Source organism: Zonotrichia leucophrys, chromosome 3, assembly GCF_028769735.1.
Source record: "Zonotrichia leucophrys gambelii isolate GWCS_2022_RI chromosome 3, RI_Zleu_2.0, whole genome shotgun sequence".
In the NCBI taxonomy this organism is placed as follows: domain Eukaryota; kingdom Metazoa; phylum Chordata; class Aves; order Passeriformes; family Passerellidae; genus Zonotrichia; species Zonotrichia leucophrys.
The window spans coordinates 65,946,395-65,966,165 of NC_088172.1; the positions used below are offsets into that span (position 1 = coordinate 65,946,395).

Here is a 19,771-nt window from a genome sequence, read left to right on the forward strand (position 1 = left end):
ATGAGTTTTTGTGCAAGAGGGTTTATAACATAAGGTGATATATCAGCAATTTGGTCACCTGGTTTCATATGTGGACACACAAGTATGGTATAAATGACCACTGCAGAAAACCTTCAATAACTAGATTAATGTACAAATAAAGTAGATGGATCCCAGAATCACAGGAAGGCTTAAGGTGGCAGTGACCTCAGACTTCATGCACAGCTACATGAAAAGCTAGACCAACTTTCTCAGAGCCTCATCCAGCTGAATTTTACCAAACCCCAAGGATGGGGCACCCACAGGGCATCCACCACCACCTGTTTCTAGGCTGAACCACTCTTCTAGTGAAAACTTCTTTTGCTTAGGTCTAATCAGATCCCACAGACAAACTGCTGTTCATGGCATACCACCATACCCTAGCCAGACAAACAAGACTTACCTGGGCAGCGGGGAGTTTTGTGGGCCACAGCAGTACCACTGATGGGACGGCCATTGGGAGTGACACACCAGCAGTACCCAGTGTAACTATGGCACTGAACCTGTCACAAACAACAAGAACCATGTGCAGCTTGTCAGACACATGCCTGTTATCCCACAGCACTCGTGGCACGTGAGTACAGAAACTTACCCAGCAAACTGTATGGATAAAACCTAGAACAATAAACCACAACGGGCCCATCTCAGTCCTACATATGATTTTTTAGCTCAAAGCATATTTCAAGCGAAGTATGGTATGTCCTTCAGAATCAAATGGAAGAGAAAACTATTGAACTATGTGGTTGTTTACACCCTGTCTTGGACGAGTGAGGTGCAGGTGTTATAAAAACCTCACAAGGAAGTTCCTCAAGGGACACATAAACCGTTCCTGAAACAAGCAATCCTGAGTTTTTTCCCACATACAGAACATATTGTTCCACCCACTGAAGGAGCAGGACAGAGTGCTTCTGCCAGCATTATTCATATCCCAAACTGTCAGAAAGGAAACTCTCGGAATTCCTCTTAAAAACCAATTGCACTATATTTTCTAAGGGCCAAGATCACTTGCCTCATCACGCTTAAAAAAAGAAAAGTTGTCTTATGCACAACTCCAAGATCAAAATGCAGTAGAGAGGGGACAGAAGGGGATCATGACTGGAAAATATACCTCAGGATAAGCTTCTAACTGTGTTCCTTCTGAATTCCGTGATCTAAGTAAATTAGTTTCAGGCCACATGCTTGTGAAGAAATTAAGCAGAGAATATAGAAGGATTCTGTATGATTCATGATTTAGCACTTAAAATATGGATTCCAGTTGCAAGATTTCTGGTTCAAATCAGGAACAGATCACAAATTCCAAGCATTTTACCATCTGATGAGTATTCAGGGAGCTACAAGAATGATTCAGCTGCCTCATCCTAGAAGAACAGGGAGTGTATTACACGAACAGTGGTAATGTTTGGCTTTTTTGCTGGCCAACTGTGAAAAATAGAACAAGTACTCAACACAACACAGATTTTCCTTCTTTTTTTTTTTTGACATGTTGGTACAAATTACATTTAATTTTGAAATTACATTTCCCTTCATTACATTTGTCTCTTCCTTGGCCTTTTCAAACACTCATACTCTGACCTTCCAGTCATGCAAGACACAGAATAAAAATTTTTCAACCTGACTGTATGTGCCATCATCATTGCATTCTGGGATGAACACTTGCTGAAATTCTTTGCGTGCTTGTTCTTGGGTGTACTTCCTCTCAGCCACACATCTGGAAACATCTAGAGAAAGAGAAAAGGTAAGTCAAGTCAGTTGGATGATGCAATATGAAAAAAAGATAGGTGATGATCCATATTATGAAAAAGACAACCATGAGACTTGTGCAAAGAGAATAAGAATTTTAATAAGTGAAAATGTACAATCAACTTGCATTATTTTTAGGGAAAACAAACCAATGCAGGACAACACTTTCTGGACAATTATCCGTAACGGGGAAATAAAATTGAGAGATGCCTGGACGGACAAACTTTCTGTTCCAAACACCACCAAGGAGTAGAAACCCAAACAGAGCTTCTCCTCTTAATTGAACACAGCAATAGCTGCCACGCTGCACACACCACAATATTCTTTCAGAGATGGTGGCAACAACCCCTTTCCAGTGCTTCAGGAAAGGCTAAGGAGGCAGCAGGAGCACAGCTGGCTTGTGCTTGCTACTTACTGCAGCTAGGCAGCAACTACAGCTGTAACTACAGGCATCACCACCAGGCTGGTAAAATAGAAATATATATATATATACTGTACAGTGCAGGAACTTATTGGGAAGGTGATGAAATAATAAGTTTGGACATGAATGATTCATGTTATGCTAAAATTTAATGTGACAGTTTATGATTTAAGAATGGGACATCAAGCCTACCACATGGTCCTTTTTGTCCACTGTGAGGTCTCCTTTGTTACTTGGTGTGGGTCTCCATCCAAGAGACCAAACAGCAAACCAGCCAGCTTTAATTTGGTGGAGTTTCTATTGTCAAACAAACTATATTGTCTACTACATATACTTTATGTCAGTTATGCAGCCAAGACCTTAAAAAAGACACAAAACATAAGTTGTTGTACCTTTTACACTACAAATTTTAGCATGTTGCTGATGCAGAATCAGAACTGCAGAATCTGCTTGAGCTAAGCAATTTCAGGAAAAATGAGGATACCAGGCAAGCTTAAGGTAGTATTAATGACTTCAAGATGTGACTGTAACATCTGAATTAGAATGATTTCAAACACGCGAGCAGAGAAATTTTCTCGCTCTGATCCCTGTTTGGTTTAAAGACTATTTGATAGAAAGTGGTAAATCCCATTTTAAGGCTAAACTTCTTCACTGATTACCTGTGAGACAGTGGTGTTGGGGTGATTCATTAATGCTTGTGCAGTTCTTCAAAAGCATGGGAACAGCCTTTCTAGTCCATGCAAGGTGCAAATTAAACAGAATATGACCAATGAATCAACACCACTTGACAGAAGTTTACATTCCTAGGAGCACACAGGTGAGCCAGCGGAATTCCCAGTCCCCCAAGCACCCTCTCTGTGCCAGTGTGATCCAGACACACATTCACAGAACCAGCCTGGAAACTCACTGGAATGGCAGAAGTTTCTTTTTACACGGTAAATCCTTCACTTGTTACTCCCACTGAGCTTTGGATAACTCACTTGGCAACATTAGCATTAAAAAATCCCTTCAAGTCCTAGGCAATCTGGTGTGGAAGTGTAGTGTGGAAGTCTAGCATAATGAGGACAGAAACTTGTCCTCAGCATCTGCATTCTGAAAATAAAATTGGGGCCCCTCAATTCTATTCTTCCTATTTCCCTCCTGATCTTGGATTCATGTGCACTAGTTCTGTGTGCTAGTTTACTCTTCTCAAAGGAGCACTATGAGAGTTCATGCTGCTCATATGCCCCAAATACAAATAGTTTCACTCTGAAAAACTATGTTTCAGTCGTAGCATCATTAATTGTATTCTGCTGTTTCAGGAGGGATACTTACAGAGATGAAATGATAACTGGAAGGGACAGAGAAGTTCAAGCATCCAGAAATGTGAGAAAGAAAAATAATAAGGAACTGAATTAATTTGTACTACAGCACTTTAATGGTTGTTTTTTTTTCTCCAAGGGAGAAGGATAGTCAATGTACTGTACAGCTCAGGTAAAATCTGTTAATGTGTGCACTGCCAAAGATTTTTTTGGGGGGGAAAAAAAAAAAGTCATTTTAAGCAAGCTTTGGTGTCGTAAGCATTCTTCTGAGCATGGTTTGGTTATACAGTACTTAATAACATGTGGTTTTAATGTAGCTAGTATTTTAACTGAAAATAAATCACTCCTTTGTTGGACCTCAGTCCTCGTTTTTCTAGAATGACATGTGGTTTAAATGTCTAAAAGGAAAAGTGATATAATTCCATCACATAAGGTCTCTGGTATAGAACCAGCAGAGTTGTAAATTATCTTCAATAGCTGAATTATCATAAAAATATGCCAAGAAGAGAAGTTCTCCAAAGCTGTCCACCACTTGTTCCTAAACAGGCTGATGCTCTAAAGGCCTCCTATTCATGGATGATCTAATATGCTTTAAAATCAACAGTCACCAAATTTATTGGAATATAAAATTCACATTTGAAGTCTTATTTTGTATTATATAACCATGGAAACATTTTAAACCTGTTGGATATTACTGTGCTTCAGTATACACAAAATAAAACCACGAGGAAGATATCTTATCAAGTTAAAGATCTGAAAGTGTAGAAAGTCAAAATATTATTTCCAGTTCTGTTGACCATTAAATTGTTAATTCAGAGGAGCTAAGTTACTTCAAATAAAAAAGAGACCATTGAAGAAAAAAGAAATTATAATATTTTCTATAAATTTGTAAGATTACACCATCTGATTCTCTGCCTCTGTGCCCTGGTTGCGATGCCCTAAAAATCTGTTGCATAACTTCCAGAAATTTTTCCAAGGAAAAAGAATTCAAGACATTTAAGGGCTATACATTTATGCAAAATAACAGCTGAAAAAGGATGAAAAAATTATTTCCTGACATGAGTGAAGAAAGGTTGAAACATGAGTTCACATCAAAATAGCAGACAAGAGATAGTTGTAGGGAAAACTGGCAGCTCCTTACATGCATAAATAAGTGATGGGTGACATCCCAATCCATAGGGAGAAAAACCTTCAACATGACCATTGGTCAGGACCATTGAGGAAAGGCAAATCTGGGATTCTCTGTACAAAGTCTCCTTTGACTGCACCCAGACAATTTTTGTCTACAGACTCCTCTGTGCACCTTGTACAAGTGCAGGTAATGCTGCACATGAAACTCAAATTAATAGGATGAGTCTAGAATTATGTGTTTTGCCAGAATTTAGTTTACATAAATGAATCACTCAATAAATAAATACATCTAAGGGGATGTATTAAAAGTAACAGTAAAGACTCACACACAGATACAACTTTGCTATTTATCTAGGATCATTCAGATAAGGACAGACCCTGATTATTTTGAAATTCAGACCAAGAATGAAAGGTGATAGGACTGACCCAGTACCTCTGTGCTGATTAATCAGCCCACAGCTTTTGACTTTTCAGCATTTCCCCTTACAAAAGCAGGCCAGAGCCTTACAAGGTGAGCAGTGTCCCTCTGGTGACAAATCTGAGAGCAGAGGGGACTCTGTGGCCATAAAGTTGTGGAAGGATGACAAGCACTGTGTAATGCAGCAAAGCTTTTTTTTTTTTTTTTAATCTGTTTTTGTTTAAATTTTTGGAACTTTCTAGTGGAAAAGTAAGGGGCTTGAAACTGTTATAAATTTCTTATTAGAATTCTCACTACACTTTATTTCTCTTCCTAACTAAAGTATTAATAAGGAAGCCAGCAGGCTCAAACTGGATTCCGGTATATGACCTGGTCAAAACGCCATTAGCTTCTAAGACCTGTTAAAATCTGGCTGAAATGCAGCCTAATTTGGCTATAGTCATACAATGAGAAGAACTAATTTTGCAAATATGCATGTCCAGCTGTAATTTGGAATTGTGTCAATGACTAACTCAGTGAGACTTTATCCTCTCAACTCCAGGTAAATGGGCTTTTACATCCCACAGCCTTGTGGGGAATCGGAAAAAAAAAATCTCCTGGCATAGAAATTGAGCATGAGTTTACGTTTACCTTAAATCAGCTCACTGGGACTCTGTTAGCTGTCAAACTGGATTGGTACAAGGCTCATTGCATTTTAGCACTGCATGCTGGCCAATGTGTTGATTGTACCTCTGTGACAGCACCAGGACTGCAAAAGCAACCAGAGGTTTAATAAGATGAACACATCTTGAGGTGTTCAACAGAAGACAAAAATGAGTGTATGGGACTGGACAGAAATGCACAGGACTTATGAGAATACAGAGCTGTAGCTGTTTGGGCAGGTCTTTCTGAATTGCCCTAGTGATAATTCTGACTTCCAGGAGGGCCCGGTGACCAGAAAGAACAAACAAAATAAAAAGTCATCTTAATTCTGATCTAAGTTTCTCTGTGCAACAGCGAAAACTTTCACCTGTGAAGTGGTGCCACTACATTGCTGCAGGACCTTCCTGAGATAGAACTGAAGTCAACAGGAAATTCTGGAAATAGAGTTAACCTCACAAACAGCACCAGCCTGACTTGGAACTAATCTCATTTTATGCTTTATTTCCAACAGTACAGCTCCAAAAACACTGAGCTTCAGAGAAAAAACATGCACCAACTTCAACTGTGCTGGCTAATCCTTGAATAATATATCAAATAGAGGGAAGTTTATTACTGCAAAGTAGAAGTTTATCATTATAACAATGACACAAACTCCTCAAGGGTGTAAACACCATCCCTAAGGTGACATTCAGTACAACTGATTTACAGGCATTTTGGGGCTCTATAGGGAGTTCTAATCCAGATTCTCTCATGGAAAAGTAAACAGCTTGCCAAAAGTATAGATAAATCTCTTGCAAAGATTTCAATTTAGTTCATCCAGTATTTTTTGGTTTGCTATGCATCACAGTAGGAATAAAAATCCCTTTCTCAGTCCCAATACATGGAGCAAACTTTGTTTGCTTTGCAAGAGATTATTGTGTTTGACACAACCTTATTTTTTTACAAAAAAAATACACTTCATCCTTTACTTACTTATTTTATTATAAATGGAATATTCTGTTGAACATATCAGAAACATTTACTACTTTGTAAAAACTATATATGAAGTGGTTAACTTAATCATTTGATGGGTTTCCTTGAGAGCTTCCCACACAGAGTCAGCTGTTCTTACACTAAAGAGAAATCCTTTCTAAAGTCACATAGATGTGAACAACCAGACCTAGTGTAGACACACGTAACCTAAAGACCTTGCACTGCTTCCTTTTGCACCTCTATTGTGCCAGAATACCTGTGTACACTTGTCCTTAAACTTAGAAACATGCAGTGCAACAAGCTCTTTCAAGTTAGGTGTTCACCTGAGCATTTACTGAATTGTCTTACAAACCAGAATTTATTTCTGCTTCTGTGCTTCTTTCCCACTGCTGTACCTTTTTGGTAACTGGTAGTGATATGATAAAAGTCAAACAATCTTTATTTACAGTTAATTTAGCCCAAAAATTTTATTCAGAGCATAAGACACCACTTGGTTTATATGGAATAAACCACTCATCAAAATTGCCCATTCTATTTGACTTAGGTCAATGCATATTGTAAAGAACTGACTGTGTCTAACAGCAAAGCAGATAAAAAGCTGTAGCCTCTAGTGATAGGAAACACGTAGCAAACTATACATGCTGAAAGTATCAGTTTTAAAGATGCAGGGATATTAGCCTCTTGGGTTGGAAAGGATGTCAGCACAGACATTTAGCCTGACACAACCATAAAATAATGACTTGCTGCTTCGTGACAAGAGCTGGCCAACTCTTTCACCATTTATTTTTATAGTTGCTTTCTGGATTCAAACAAAATAGCAGCGCAATCTTAGCCTAAACTCTCCTCTATTGGCATCTAACAGACAGAGCCAGGCAGTGTGGGGTTTCTTTGGTGTTTTCTTTTTGCTTTTGCTTTTTCTTTTTTTCCCCTACATTTAGCAACCACACAGCCATTTAGATATCTAAGCTCTAAGATAAAATAAGGAATGCTGTGCTGGATTCCCTCTTGGCACACTATTTCAGTTTGCTAACAGTCACATTTGGAGAGATACAGTCTGATTAGAACTGAATCAAATACTTAAAGAAAAACTAAAGCAACAGCTTTCTCATTTTTTAGATGCCAAAGGCTACACTGGCTTTCTGAGAAGAGCAGAGATTTGATAGTTTGGAGAAGACTATTTTGCTAATTCTTGCACTGAAATTGCACTGAAATCTGAGAAGGTTTGCAAAGGTTTGTGGTTCTTAGTCTTTGCTGCAGCATTACTGCTTTAGCACTCTCCACTTCTTCTAGGACCTTCACTTTTATATGACATCTGAACCTCAAACTGAAAATACAAGAGCAGAAATGGAAACTCCACAAAAAACTCAGAAAAAGATTACTTTCAAATCAAATTGTTGTATTGCCTATTTGATTTTATGAAGACCCATTTTTGTGCCTAAAAATGCCCATACATGCCTTATTTCTATGCAGTCTGGCTTCAGCAAATTCTGCTTGGAGAAATGTTATCAATAAAAACTGATAATTTTAAAAAGAGATAAACTCTATCTCCAGAAAACTGTGCATACTATCAAGTGTTACTTGTCTTGTGTTCTAAATACCACTAGGTACATTTAAAAGAACAAAGAATATTCCACAAAAATATTCCAAACTTTATTCATTTCCATTAAATACTAGAAAGTATAATCAGAAGCCAACTCCACTTGTTTGGAGAGATAACATGATTTGTAACTTCTGTATGTAGATACTTCTACATGTGGATATTTTGTTTGTCACCACTTTTACTACAGTGGCTTGACGTGTAACATCTTGACACATAATATAAATGAAGACTCAAAACCAAAATGAGGTTGGGGCTGACAAGTATCTGTACCAGGACTGGCAGCATCACAGTCTGGAAACTTGCAGACATCCTACTGATTAAACGCAGTGTCTACAGTGAGAAAATATGTCTGAAAAAGGAGAAAACAGCTCCTACCTGAAAGTATTTTAAGACAAAAATCTGCCATATAATCAATTTCCTCTTGTAAGGTTTATTTTCAATAATCCCAAAGTTAGTACCACTTCTCAATATATTATTTTTTAATATGTTTTTCGAAATAATGAATAAACCTGCATTGTTCTTTTTTTTTTTCCTCATTAAAAATGAGAAGCAAAAAGAAAAGGGAGAGGTGAAAAGGAAGAGCTGAGGACACATGAAAACTGTCTTGTTTTCATGGTACAGACGGTCCAAGGTCTCACTCTGTTCAAGTTTATTTTTAAGACTGACACCTTGGTCCAGTCCCACTTTCACTCATTTCAGTTAGAAAAAGAACCATAACCTACTCACTTCTTTTTTCTCTCTCCAAACGAAACATCTTGGGAGCGCGTTCCCCCTCCCAAACACATCCCACAGGGCTGCCTTCCAGGCAGCAGGTGCAGGGCCAAGCCGAGGTCCCTGCCCACGCTCCGAGCTAAGGGACGCGCTCAGGCACTGCCAGCACACGTCACGCTCACGCCCGCCTGGCCCACAGGCAAACCTGAGCTGGATGGATGGCAGCCTCCATGGGAATCCTGGAAAAGGTGTGCACTCAGAAACCACGGCCAGCTTGTACTACCCAGTTCTCTAGCTAACAGGCAAGAGTAATGTCTCTCCAAATTATGCCTGGATTCATTAATTACAGGACCAAGATTAACTTGTGGTCTCAAAACAACTACTGCCCAGCAATGCCTTCATTCTCTGCACAAAGGGAAAAATCCTATTAGCATGTTTATCCAAAGGCAGAAATTTCAATTTATTTAAGCATGCTTTTAATCCATTCATTAACTCACTGTAATCACAGTTTAAATGAGTGAAACTTTTCACTATTCCTGAAAGCCCTAATTTAAAGAAAAAAATGCTGAGCATTTTCTTCTTTAAGGAAAGCAAATTGTAAAATACCTGTTTTATGAGAAATTTCACTCATATTTTGATGTGCTTTGGTTCTTTATGTAACTTGTGAGAAAGAAGATATTACCTTTTGTTGTATCTATAATAGCTCATAAAAGAAGAGCATTTTTAAACAGTGAGGCTCTTTAAGATACCATAAATGAATTAAGGTAAACATTTCCTACCTAGGGTTTTCAACCAAGAAAGGGGATCTACACAGCTACAGAGTAACAATGACACTACTCTGTGTGATGGCTCTCCTTGGTGTACTCACAAAGCAGCAAGCCATTTTTGGGGCCACATCTGCAAATACTGAGTATGTACTCAGTGTTAGATCAAATTCCAAACCCCTCGGAAATTAAATATCACTGTGTAAAGCTCCTACATTGCCATTTTTAGAAAGGACCACTCAGAGATTTGTGCAAGTCCAGTTTAGCAGCTGCTTATACACCCAGGCTTCTGTTACATGATGATAGCGAAGTAAGGAAATGTGATGTGAGCTGGCAGTGGTGATTTTATAGTGATTGGCAATTTGTATCAAAACTCCGGCCAAACATTAGAGAAGCTGTATTTTAGGGAAGTATTGGTAGAGAAGCCACAAATCCAAGTGCTCCAGCTGGGATATTTTAAGAATTCTGTCTCAGGGTAGAGGTATGCAGGCAAGATACACATGAATTTGTTTTTTTCATTGATCACAATGCCAGAATACCAAATATTATTACTGAGCCACTTGCTTAATACATAAAGAATATTAATCTCCAGGGCCCCAGTTATGGGCCAGGTATATTCATATAAAATAAACTGAGAAATGAAATTAGTATTTTTAATGCTATTTAGGAAACAAAAAGTTCAACAGAAAAAGAAAGTAAAAAAAAAAGCTGAACAGCCTTAAACCTATAAAATAAGGCTGCCTGCTGGGAACAGTCCTTGGCCCATCTTTTCCCTGAGTCACATAGATACAGTCCCCAGGAGAGCACAGCTGGCCAGTGCCCAAAGCACAACAGGCAGAATTTATCATCTTACCTGCCTGGCGCTCACACTGTCTCCTTGCATTGCTTAATTAATTTCTGCAGACACAGTATTTGTTTCTTTCTGAGGAGTTAAAAAGCAATTATATTGCTTTTCCACTTCTTGTATGTTTTGTTCCTTTGGCTATGCTGGGCCAGATTTACTGTGAAGCATTTGTGTGTGCATGCGGTTGATCCCCATCACAGGTGATATTTTAACAGTCGTTCCTAACTGTTAAACAACACAAGTAGTATTTCTCACCTGTCAACATACATTTATTAATTAGATTCGTAATCTCATTGCACAGTAAATTTCTGTGTCGAGCAAGTGGCAAATCTCCAGAACTTTGGAATTAAGATTTTGTTTGGAAAAGTCTCCAAAAATGTGAATGTTCATCTACAGTGTACAGAGATTATTTGATATCTTAGAAACTCCAAAAATAGGCTGGAAACTTTTTAAGATTTTAACTTCTTATAGCACTTCCAAGCTTAGCAATGGATTCCAGCAAGGGCTGAAAATGGACTTAAAATAAAAAAATCATAAAATTAATGCCTTCAGAAAAAAACCAGAACAGTCTGTTTTGATGCTTGTTTTGATAAAGGTGGGTTGTCTTTCAGAAATGAGAGGAAGGTTCAGGGTTCATTTATTCTCAGCTTTGTATAAACTGTTTTGATCTCTGCTGCAACTATCAGGAACTAGAACAGAAATACAAGGGAAAAAATTGTTTAAATGATGCCATTTTCTGTGATCTTTTAAGATCTAGGATATAAAAATTATTTCCTTTGCAATGCCAAAGAATCGCCTGGGCTGAGCACTCTTGCTGTGAATGGAACTTCAATTAGAAAGGGAACCAGCACACACAGAGCAAACTATCCCTTTGTGCTTTTTAGTATTTAAGTGTTCAGAACCAAATAGATGTGAAAAAAGTTGAGAACAGATGAAAAAGAGAAAAAAGAGTCAATATAAGTTTGCCTTTTGAAGGAAAAAAGAAACAGAGAAAGCAGACATCAATCTGATAGTCATTCAAAATTCCTTATGTAAAAAGAAATCACAGTTCTGAATATCTAAACAAGAAATGATGGATTCAAAATTATTCCAAAAGGCTGTCAACACAAACTGTCAAAGTCTTTAGATTGCTACTGAATAGACTGAACCAAACAAGCTAGTCATCCTTAAATTAATTCAAATGGTACTTGGAAATATTTTGTTTTTAGAGAAGATTTTTGTGAGGTGAATAAGGACTTTTTTTGGAAGACAAGAGGAGACAGACTTAAGATTGCCGTTTTTGATCAACGGTGGAAGATTATCACAGCACAGATTTAAAGTTGTGAAGTCTATACTAGGAATCACCTCTTTTCTCCCTCCAGAACATTCACATGAAAACATGCATGTTTCTTTCCCTTTTACCTGCAAGCTCAAAACTTGTTTCAAAACCAATGCTTTAATGGGAAGTTAGGGTGGATGTCTGTTTTTTCAGGAATACTGACAAACACTTCCAGAAGTATCTGTTTTCATTCCTACATGGAATGAAAGTAAATTCTGAAACCTTGAAACTGGCTCTCTAATGAAACATCACTTTTTGGTTAGCCCTACTAAAACAACCCTCTGCTTTTTGATCAAGCACCACCTGCAACAACAAATTTTACCAATCAAAAGCAACTGGCTCAAAAGATCTTAATCAGAGCATTTCCTTGGCTCTTCTCTCTATCAGAAATGGCCCTAGCAATGCTAAAACTGAAACCGCAGCTAGGCAAATGAGTAATATTCTTCTTCTTTACAACTTGCTTTTACAGCTTGAAATATTTCTGATGATCACAGACATAAGTAGGAATAAAGACACTGGTCACTTCAAAATTTACTGCTTCACTGATTAAGAAATACCATGAAAATGTAAAATTAAAAGAGCACTCATTTCTTGCTGATAGTGACTAAATGCATTATTGGCAAATATCTGCCTATTACCAATCAAAGGAAGAACACTTGATTGAAGAGAACATGATGTGTACCTGCTATCAGCAATATTTAAGGTGCCTAAAGTGTCTAATTCCAATTCTACAGTTCTACTGTATGCATTAATAAACAACAAATGAGTACTTCTCCAAATTGCAGCTATTGACTGCAGAAAAATGTGACAGCATCAATGAGGAAACCTTCAGTAAAGCAATTCTCATCTTAATGAAGAAAATTTCTTGCAGATTACTTTCTCAGTACAGTATAAAAAACAATAAAGAAAACCACTCAAAACTAATTTCCATAAAGGTCTAATGTATAAAATGAACAAATACCAAGTGCACAATATTTGTCTCTGTCGTTCATGATTGTAACAAAAGCCTTGGCTCAGGTAGCTCCATTATGTTAACCTTGCTCACCACAGTAAATAGATCCATCACATAGTACAATGGTTTACTATGAAAGGGCTGAAGAATGAGGGTACTGTTTCATCCAGGCAGAAGATGAGACAGAATGTCTCTTTGAAGCAGTCTTGATGCTTCAGAGGTTTGCAGGAGCTAATGGAGAGAGATGATGTAGAAAATTGCCTCCTATAGGCTGAATTGGTGTGGTCCCTGGGGTTTTCTTCCTCCCACCCCCTACCTGCACTCCCTGCCATTCTCTTTAGGACAGAGGAAAAAGTAAATCTTCATGACCACGGCTATTCTTACATTTTAGAAAGATCACTGTGTTGGGAATAACTCTACACTTCAGTAAGGAACTGCATTGTCTAGCACCATGCTGCTCTAAAAGTTAAAAGATTTAACTGCAAATATTTTGTTGGGCTGCACGTCACTGAAATTCTCTAAACAGAGATCAGAAGTAAAGGAGTGGATGATACAGGCAGGAATAGTCAGTGAGGGCTCTCTGCATATGCATTTATTTCGTTTTCGCTTTTTCTCACTCAACCCATGCTACCACCACCACCCTTGCCACACTACATGATTGCAGTTAGGAAATAAAAGACCTCAACTGACCATCTCAAACTCAAAATACCAAATTTTACTAGACAGGAAACCTTGCAAGATAACTACTGTAAGAGTTTCTCTGAACCTGCCAGTGATATGGTCCTTCTTAAAAAGAATCTGGCAGTGCAATTTCCTCAATAGTTAGGAAATAGCAATTTCCTTACTGAAAAATAAGAGACTTTGGGAATCACAATTTTGATGAAGACTCAAGATTAATTTATCTTTAGATAGGATATTGTTATAGAAATAAGAGATTTCAACCCACTTGCTTTTAGAAAACTCTTTAAGTCCAGCACTCCTGGTTTTCAATTCACAGACATTTCAAACACTATTTTAGGGTTTATTAGTTTTGATTATGGTTAAGGGAAACTTCGATTTTCTCACCTTTGCAGTTGCCTCGGTGGGCTATTTCCAGCTGAGGGTCTTTGCATTTTGCTCGTTGAAACTCACACCGGGACAGAAAAGTTCTTCCATCAGATGCACAGAGTGATTTCTGAGGGGAACCTGCACAGTCCAGGCTGCATTCTCTGTCTTTGTCTTGGTCCACTCTCAAAAACTAGGAAAAAAAAGAAATTAATGCTGTAGGAATATTCCCGTGTGAAAACTGCTCTGTGGTCCCCTTCCCCAGCAAAGACATACAAACATCACCCAAAACTGAAAAGAAAGTTTTGCCTTTTTGAGTATTCAGATCCTAGCTGATTCATTATATCTGGGGTTTTTCCACTGCTGCTGTGAAATGGCAGTGACTACATCATCTCCATAACATTCACTAAATCCAGTATCACAATTAGGGAGTCGCTGAATCTCTTTCAACCATCATGAACCTCAGAACAGTAACAGTAACTCAAAAAAGGAGTTTTTGGAGTGAAAATGGTGATGGCAGAAGCATTCTTCACAAGAAAAATGAGACAGCAATGGATGCTTGTCTATTTTATTAGACATGTATTAATTATTCTACAATGACAAGCCAAAAAGTCTGTTCTAAGACTCAAGTAGGATTTTTACCATAAATACTCTCATTGTGGATTTCAATGCACTTCTTTCTAGTTTTAATACAAAGTACACTGAACCCGACCTAATTGTTCATCCCTCCAATGCCAAGACAGGAAGGCTGATGAGTTTGGCATCATCCTTGGCACTGTGAAAAGAAGGAGCTTCTCACCGTGAAACATGCTGCCAAAAAAAAACCCTAATCAGATCTGACGCTGCTACATGCCAGCCAAAAACAAAGACAGATAAAAAACCAAGGTATTACTTTATCTTCTGAGCTCTTGAAAAGCTGGGACTAGGGAGAAGGTGAACTCAGTAAGTGCTCAGATGAATTTCTCTCTCTGCTTCTTCTGAACAAGTGCAGAATTAAGCAAGGCATACAGCTACCAGGAGGAAATCACTGTCCTAAGCATCATGAGGTGCCCTAGAAAAGATCTGCATCCAGCTAAAGTCCTGTTTTCATTGGTGTTACTTCATCATTACAAACCTCTGGTAGAGAAAATTTTGAACTTCAAATGAGAAACTGAAATTATGAGGAGGAAAATTTCAAGGGGAAAAAAAAAAGCACCAAGAGTAGTATCTAGGATTAAAAATTTAAAAAAAAGATTTGCTATATATAGTTCTCCTGCATTTTATTACACATAAGAAATATATAAAGAGAGTTATAAATCTCCATAATCTTCCACTTAAAACTGTGGTCTATTTCCATTTCCTATCATTTAATGTGAGGAAATACAGATGTCTTTCTGGAGAGTCTGCATGAAAAAGGAGAGATTATCTCAAAGGTATCACTTTAAAATAATAGTCATATGGTTGACTTTTACCAGAATTTTTATATTTTAGTCGCATACTAAGATAAAAAGGAAAGCTTCCTTTTCCCAACATTTTTGAGCAATTTTTCACTTTTAGGAATAATTAACTTCAGAAGCAAATTACTCACAAATTACACACAAACCCCAAATCTTTCTCCAAGGAATCTAGCCACAGAGCTCCAGAAGTGGAGGACAGATGTTCCATGCTCCCCATGTCAGTGTTATTTTGCAGCTCCTTGCCGACAGAAATTAATAATTAGGTGAGCTGAGTGGGAAGGGAGAAAAACTGAAGTAATCTCCCTTTACCTGCGCAATGAGTAACAGTGAAGACAGGCATCCATGGCTCTGAACAACCCCCAAACCTTGCTGGTCTCCAGGGCTTGCCTGGGTGCCCTGATGAGCTGCACTGTGGGAGCCCTGTGAGGCTGTCCTAGCTTCCCTTTCTCGCCTGGAAGGCATCTGCAGGACTCTGAGATTTGCCCTACCCAGGACTGTGAAAAGGATTTCTCAATGAAAAATGGACCCCATGGGGGCCCTGGCAAACAAAAATGGATCCAGTTCTCTGCTTTGCCTCCAGCTTCCCCTGTGGATTTGGTGATGGCAAGCCAGGTGATCTCCTTCTTTCTATTTTGCCAAGTACGGAATACAGCCTTTCAGTGTGTAGAAGACTACCCTTCTGTAATGGCTAGGCACTTTGCCACCCTTAACTTATCCTCAGCAACACCCCCATTGAGCAGAGAATTAGTTTTCAAAAGGACAGGAAGGCTTTGTGACTCACAGAAAATCATGCAGCAGATCAGGGGACTGAACCCAGGCACAAAAAGAAAATCACTCACAGCAGGAGTCTAGCCCCTGTACCATTTCTTCCCCAGAGTTTCCTCACTTGCTCTATTCTGAACTGTTGCAGGAGTTAAGATGGGTATGCCTGACAGTAACACTGTGGACAGAAAATCCCCTTAAATTGTCTGAGGAACAAAATCCACTCCCTTGAGAACATGATAGTTCGCAGATAAAGCTGTATTTTAAAGGGCATTTATCCAAAGAGTTTTATTTAAGTATTTTATTATTTCAAAGCCTTAGAGGAGATTAGGGCAAATTAAGGGCTCAAGGATATTCAAGCAACCTGGAAAAGCAGAGGATGAAGACAAAACCACTTGAATAGCTTATTGGTTAGCCAAACCTCACTGGAGAATTTGGGTTGTACATTTAAACAATTTCCACCAACCTAGTGTAACTGAGGGATTTAAGAGCAGGAAGGACAAAAAGGCAAGCAATTTTAAGGAAAGACAGCATGAGAAAGAGACTAGCAAATGTACTTAGGAAAAAAACATACAGAAAGTATGTGATTGACATTTGGAAAATATTTCATTGTCATCTTTACTACAGCAGTATAAGATGGTACAAGTCAAAATCGGTATTGCTTGCTCACATAGCCAAAAGAATTGATGAGCACATCAAAAACTAATGCTGAAACAAGAAAGGGCTATGAAATTTCTCATAAGAAAATAAAAACAAGCACAGTCAGTGACAGAAAAGCTGAGATCACACTGGTGCACATTTTAGAGCTCTACCTTCCTGTGAAAATAGTACTTTTGATTAAAATAGGACAGTTTAGAGAGAGAGAAAAATGGTTCAATACAGACCAGAAAGTGACTCACTCTCAGTACTGATTCATCTATTTCTGCCTTTGAATTCATTTAACAAATGTGTTATTGTACAAACACGTGATTCACTGAAAGACAAGCTTAAAGCAGCATTTCTGTTGAATGCTGGTAACGACTGAAATTAGGCCAACAGTTGACCAACCTGAGATGGAATTATTTTGAACAACCAGCATAAAGAGGACAATTATGGTTAACCCCTATTAAAAAGCAAAACACTTTTAACTGAGAGGTGTTCTTGCCCTTATGTCACAGAAACCAGCCTAGTCATGTTTCAAAAAATTGGTTTCAACTAAAAATTATTCCACAGATTCCAGACTCCGCTGGAATTGCTGTAACTAATCTTCTCCTTTGCATTTCAGTATCATTCATTTCACCTTTCCAAAGCACTATATTTGACAAGACCCAGCTTCCAAAGGAAGTACTAGGCACTGCTTTAAATTCTCATGTAGTATTTCTGAGAAGAAAGAATGATAACAGGGCTATAGCAGAAAAATGTTTGATTTTAGGTTTACCTCATGAATAAAAGCTAATCACCAAAGTCACTAGATATACCCATTTGACAGGTATAAGCATTTCTGAAATATTATTTACTGTCCTATATTTCTGGTATTATGAAATTCCAGTGTTTTCCTTCACTGTCTCACACTTCAAAGAATCTTAATACTGGATGAAATGTATCACTGGTGATTCCAGTGATCTTTCATCTCTCTGTTATACTGAAGTTCAGAGTATGAAGCAGTAGACACATGAAACCTTGCTTAAACTGGAGGAAAACATTTCTGCTCTGTTTTTTGCTGTTTTCCACTCTGATTTATCTTTCACCTTTGTTTTTGTCACTGGCGCCACATCTGGGCTATGGACAGTCAGATTGCTTATTTCTCCAACCACAAGCAATGTGCTGCACTCAACAAGAAAGTTTTTCCAGTACCTTAAGAGTAGGAAATTGATGGTTTCCTTACTGTGCTATTGAACTATTTATTAAAATAGTATGTGTATAACCCTGCTCACTGTTATGGTGTAACACATAATCTTTACCTTACACTGCTACTCTTGTGGCAGAGATTCAGTGTCCTTCCTCTGGTCTACATCATCACAAGGGCAGAAAATGTCTTCACATAAAACTGAGTCACGTGCACACCTTCGCATTTCTGGTGCACAGATCTGTGACCCCACCTTCTAAAGTTCAGAGAAACTCTCCTTGCTTCTAAGCAGATGACAGAGTATAAGGTGAGAAAAACAGCGCTTGGCTAGAGAGCCAACAACTGGATACACCTGCAAGCTGAACTGCCAGCCCAAGCAAGCAGAAGAGTCAAGAGCAGTGTTACAGTCTGGCCATGGGGAGCACCAGCAGCTCTCTGTATTGAAAGAAAAGCTGACAACAGACACACTTAGGCTGAGGTGTAAAGATTAATTATTGAATCTGGCTCAAAGCCTCTTAAACAATAATGGGAAATGCTTTACTCTACATTTCATAATATAGTGCACAACTGTAGATTTTTTTTTGTTTGATGCCACTGTTCGATTAATCTGAGCAAGGCAGGACTGTTTGCCCCCTTTTTTTCTTTTTTGTTTTTGTTTTGTTTTTTCCTTAAATTTGTCTCTAATACTTGCAATCCTGTAGAGACATCCTCAACACACATAGGCTGCACATAAAGCATAACCCATAACCATGCTAAACCTACTTTTAAATTGCCCTAATAAAAGTTTTCTCAATAAAGGTGAAGACCAGGAAACCACTTGGAGTCTGCAGACTATGAAAAAGAGAGACATTCAATTCCATGCATTTGGATAGTTCATCAGAGATTTTTAACTAATCTTTCTGCAATCTACAGATTCCTTCAATTTTGACTGGGTCTACATTCCCTCCACTGACATTAGGTATTTAAGCACATTTGCACACAACAGTTTTTTATTTTATTTTTTTTTGTGGACCCCTTATAACTGATATACAGACTTTCTCTTTGACCAAGTGAATGCCACTTTCAGAATCTAAAATACAGTTCAAGTCTGCTCATAAAACAAATGAATGCTACTTTCAGAATCTAAAATACAGTTCAAGACTGTTTGATAAAACAGGAGACTAACACCTCATCTTGGAGGACTGAAGGCCAGAAGGGCCTGAAAAAGAAGCAGAAGAGAGAAGATAGATTATAGACATCACTGATTTTCTTGGAAAAGCCTACTGCAGACTACAGCTTTGAAAGGCAATTTCTTTATTCTACATCTGGTTACTGTCAGATGCTGAATATAATGGTCTGACTTCCCTGCTGCTGGCATGGGAGGTCTTCAAACAACTATGGAGCAGTGCACTCTAAAGTGGCTCTGTGCTGAAAGCTTTGTGATAGTGAAAAATGTGCTGATTTACAGTGATTTATGTAGTCATGCTGTCCCTGTCTGACAGCTGCCTGACAGACAGATGTGGAAATCTCCAAGCTAGGAATATTTTGTTCCCCCTGGGCTTGTCTACAATGGAAAAATGAGTTAGACAACAACAACAACACGTGTGTGCATGCATGTATGCCTATGTGTCTGCATATACGTAGACATATGCAAGTTATATTCTGTAAAGTCATATTCCCATGTGTATTTCAGAAAAAAGCAATGATGTTTAAATATCCATGTTACACTCTGCCTTAGAGAGCATTCCAATCAGCTGGCCTGTCTCAACCTGCTTCACTGAAACACTGCTGATCTTTTCAATGTTTATTTCTTTACTCTTCTCCCAAGGAATGAAGCAGAAGGTGATCTTCATGGGTCCCTTCCAACTCATGTTCTATGATTCTAAAGTAAAT

General features: G+C 38.3%; 1 protein-coding gene across 5 annotated transcripts in view; it reads right to left on the bottom strand.

Annotated features, from left to right (window-relative positions):
• Positions 1-19,771, bottom strand: part of SMOC2 (SPARC related modular calcium binding 2) — a 137,990-nt gene that overhangs the window by 78,746 nt on the left and 39,473 nt on the right. For all 5 annotated transcript variants that reach the window (XM_064708600.1, XM_064708599.1, XM_064708598.1 and 2 more), the window contains exons 2-4: positions 13,898-14,069; positions 1,630-1,736; positions 422-521 (exon numbers count right to left, since the gene is read on the bottom strand). In XM_064708600.1, coding sequence (XP_064564670.1) covers positions 422-521; positions 1,630-1,736; positions 13,898-14,069 — 379 coding nt within the window. The remainder of the gene's footprint in view (positions 1-421; positions 522-1,629; positions 1,737-13,897; positions 14,070-19,771) is intronic.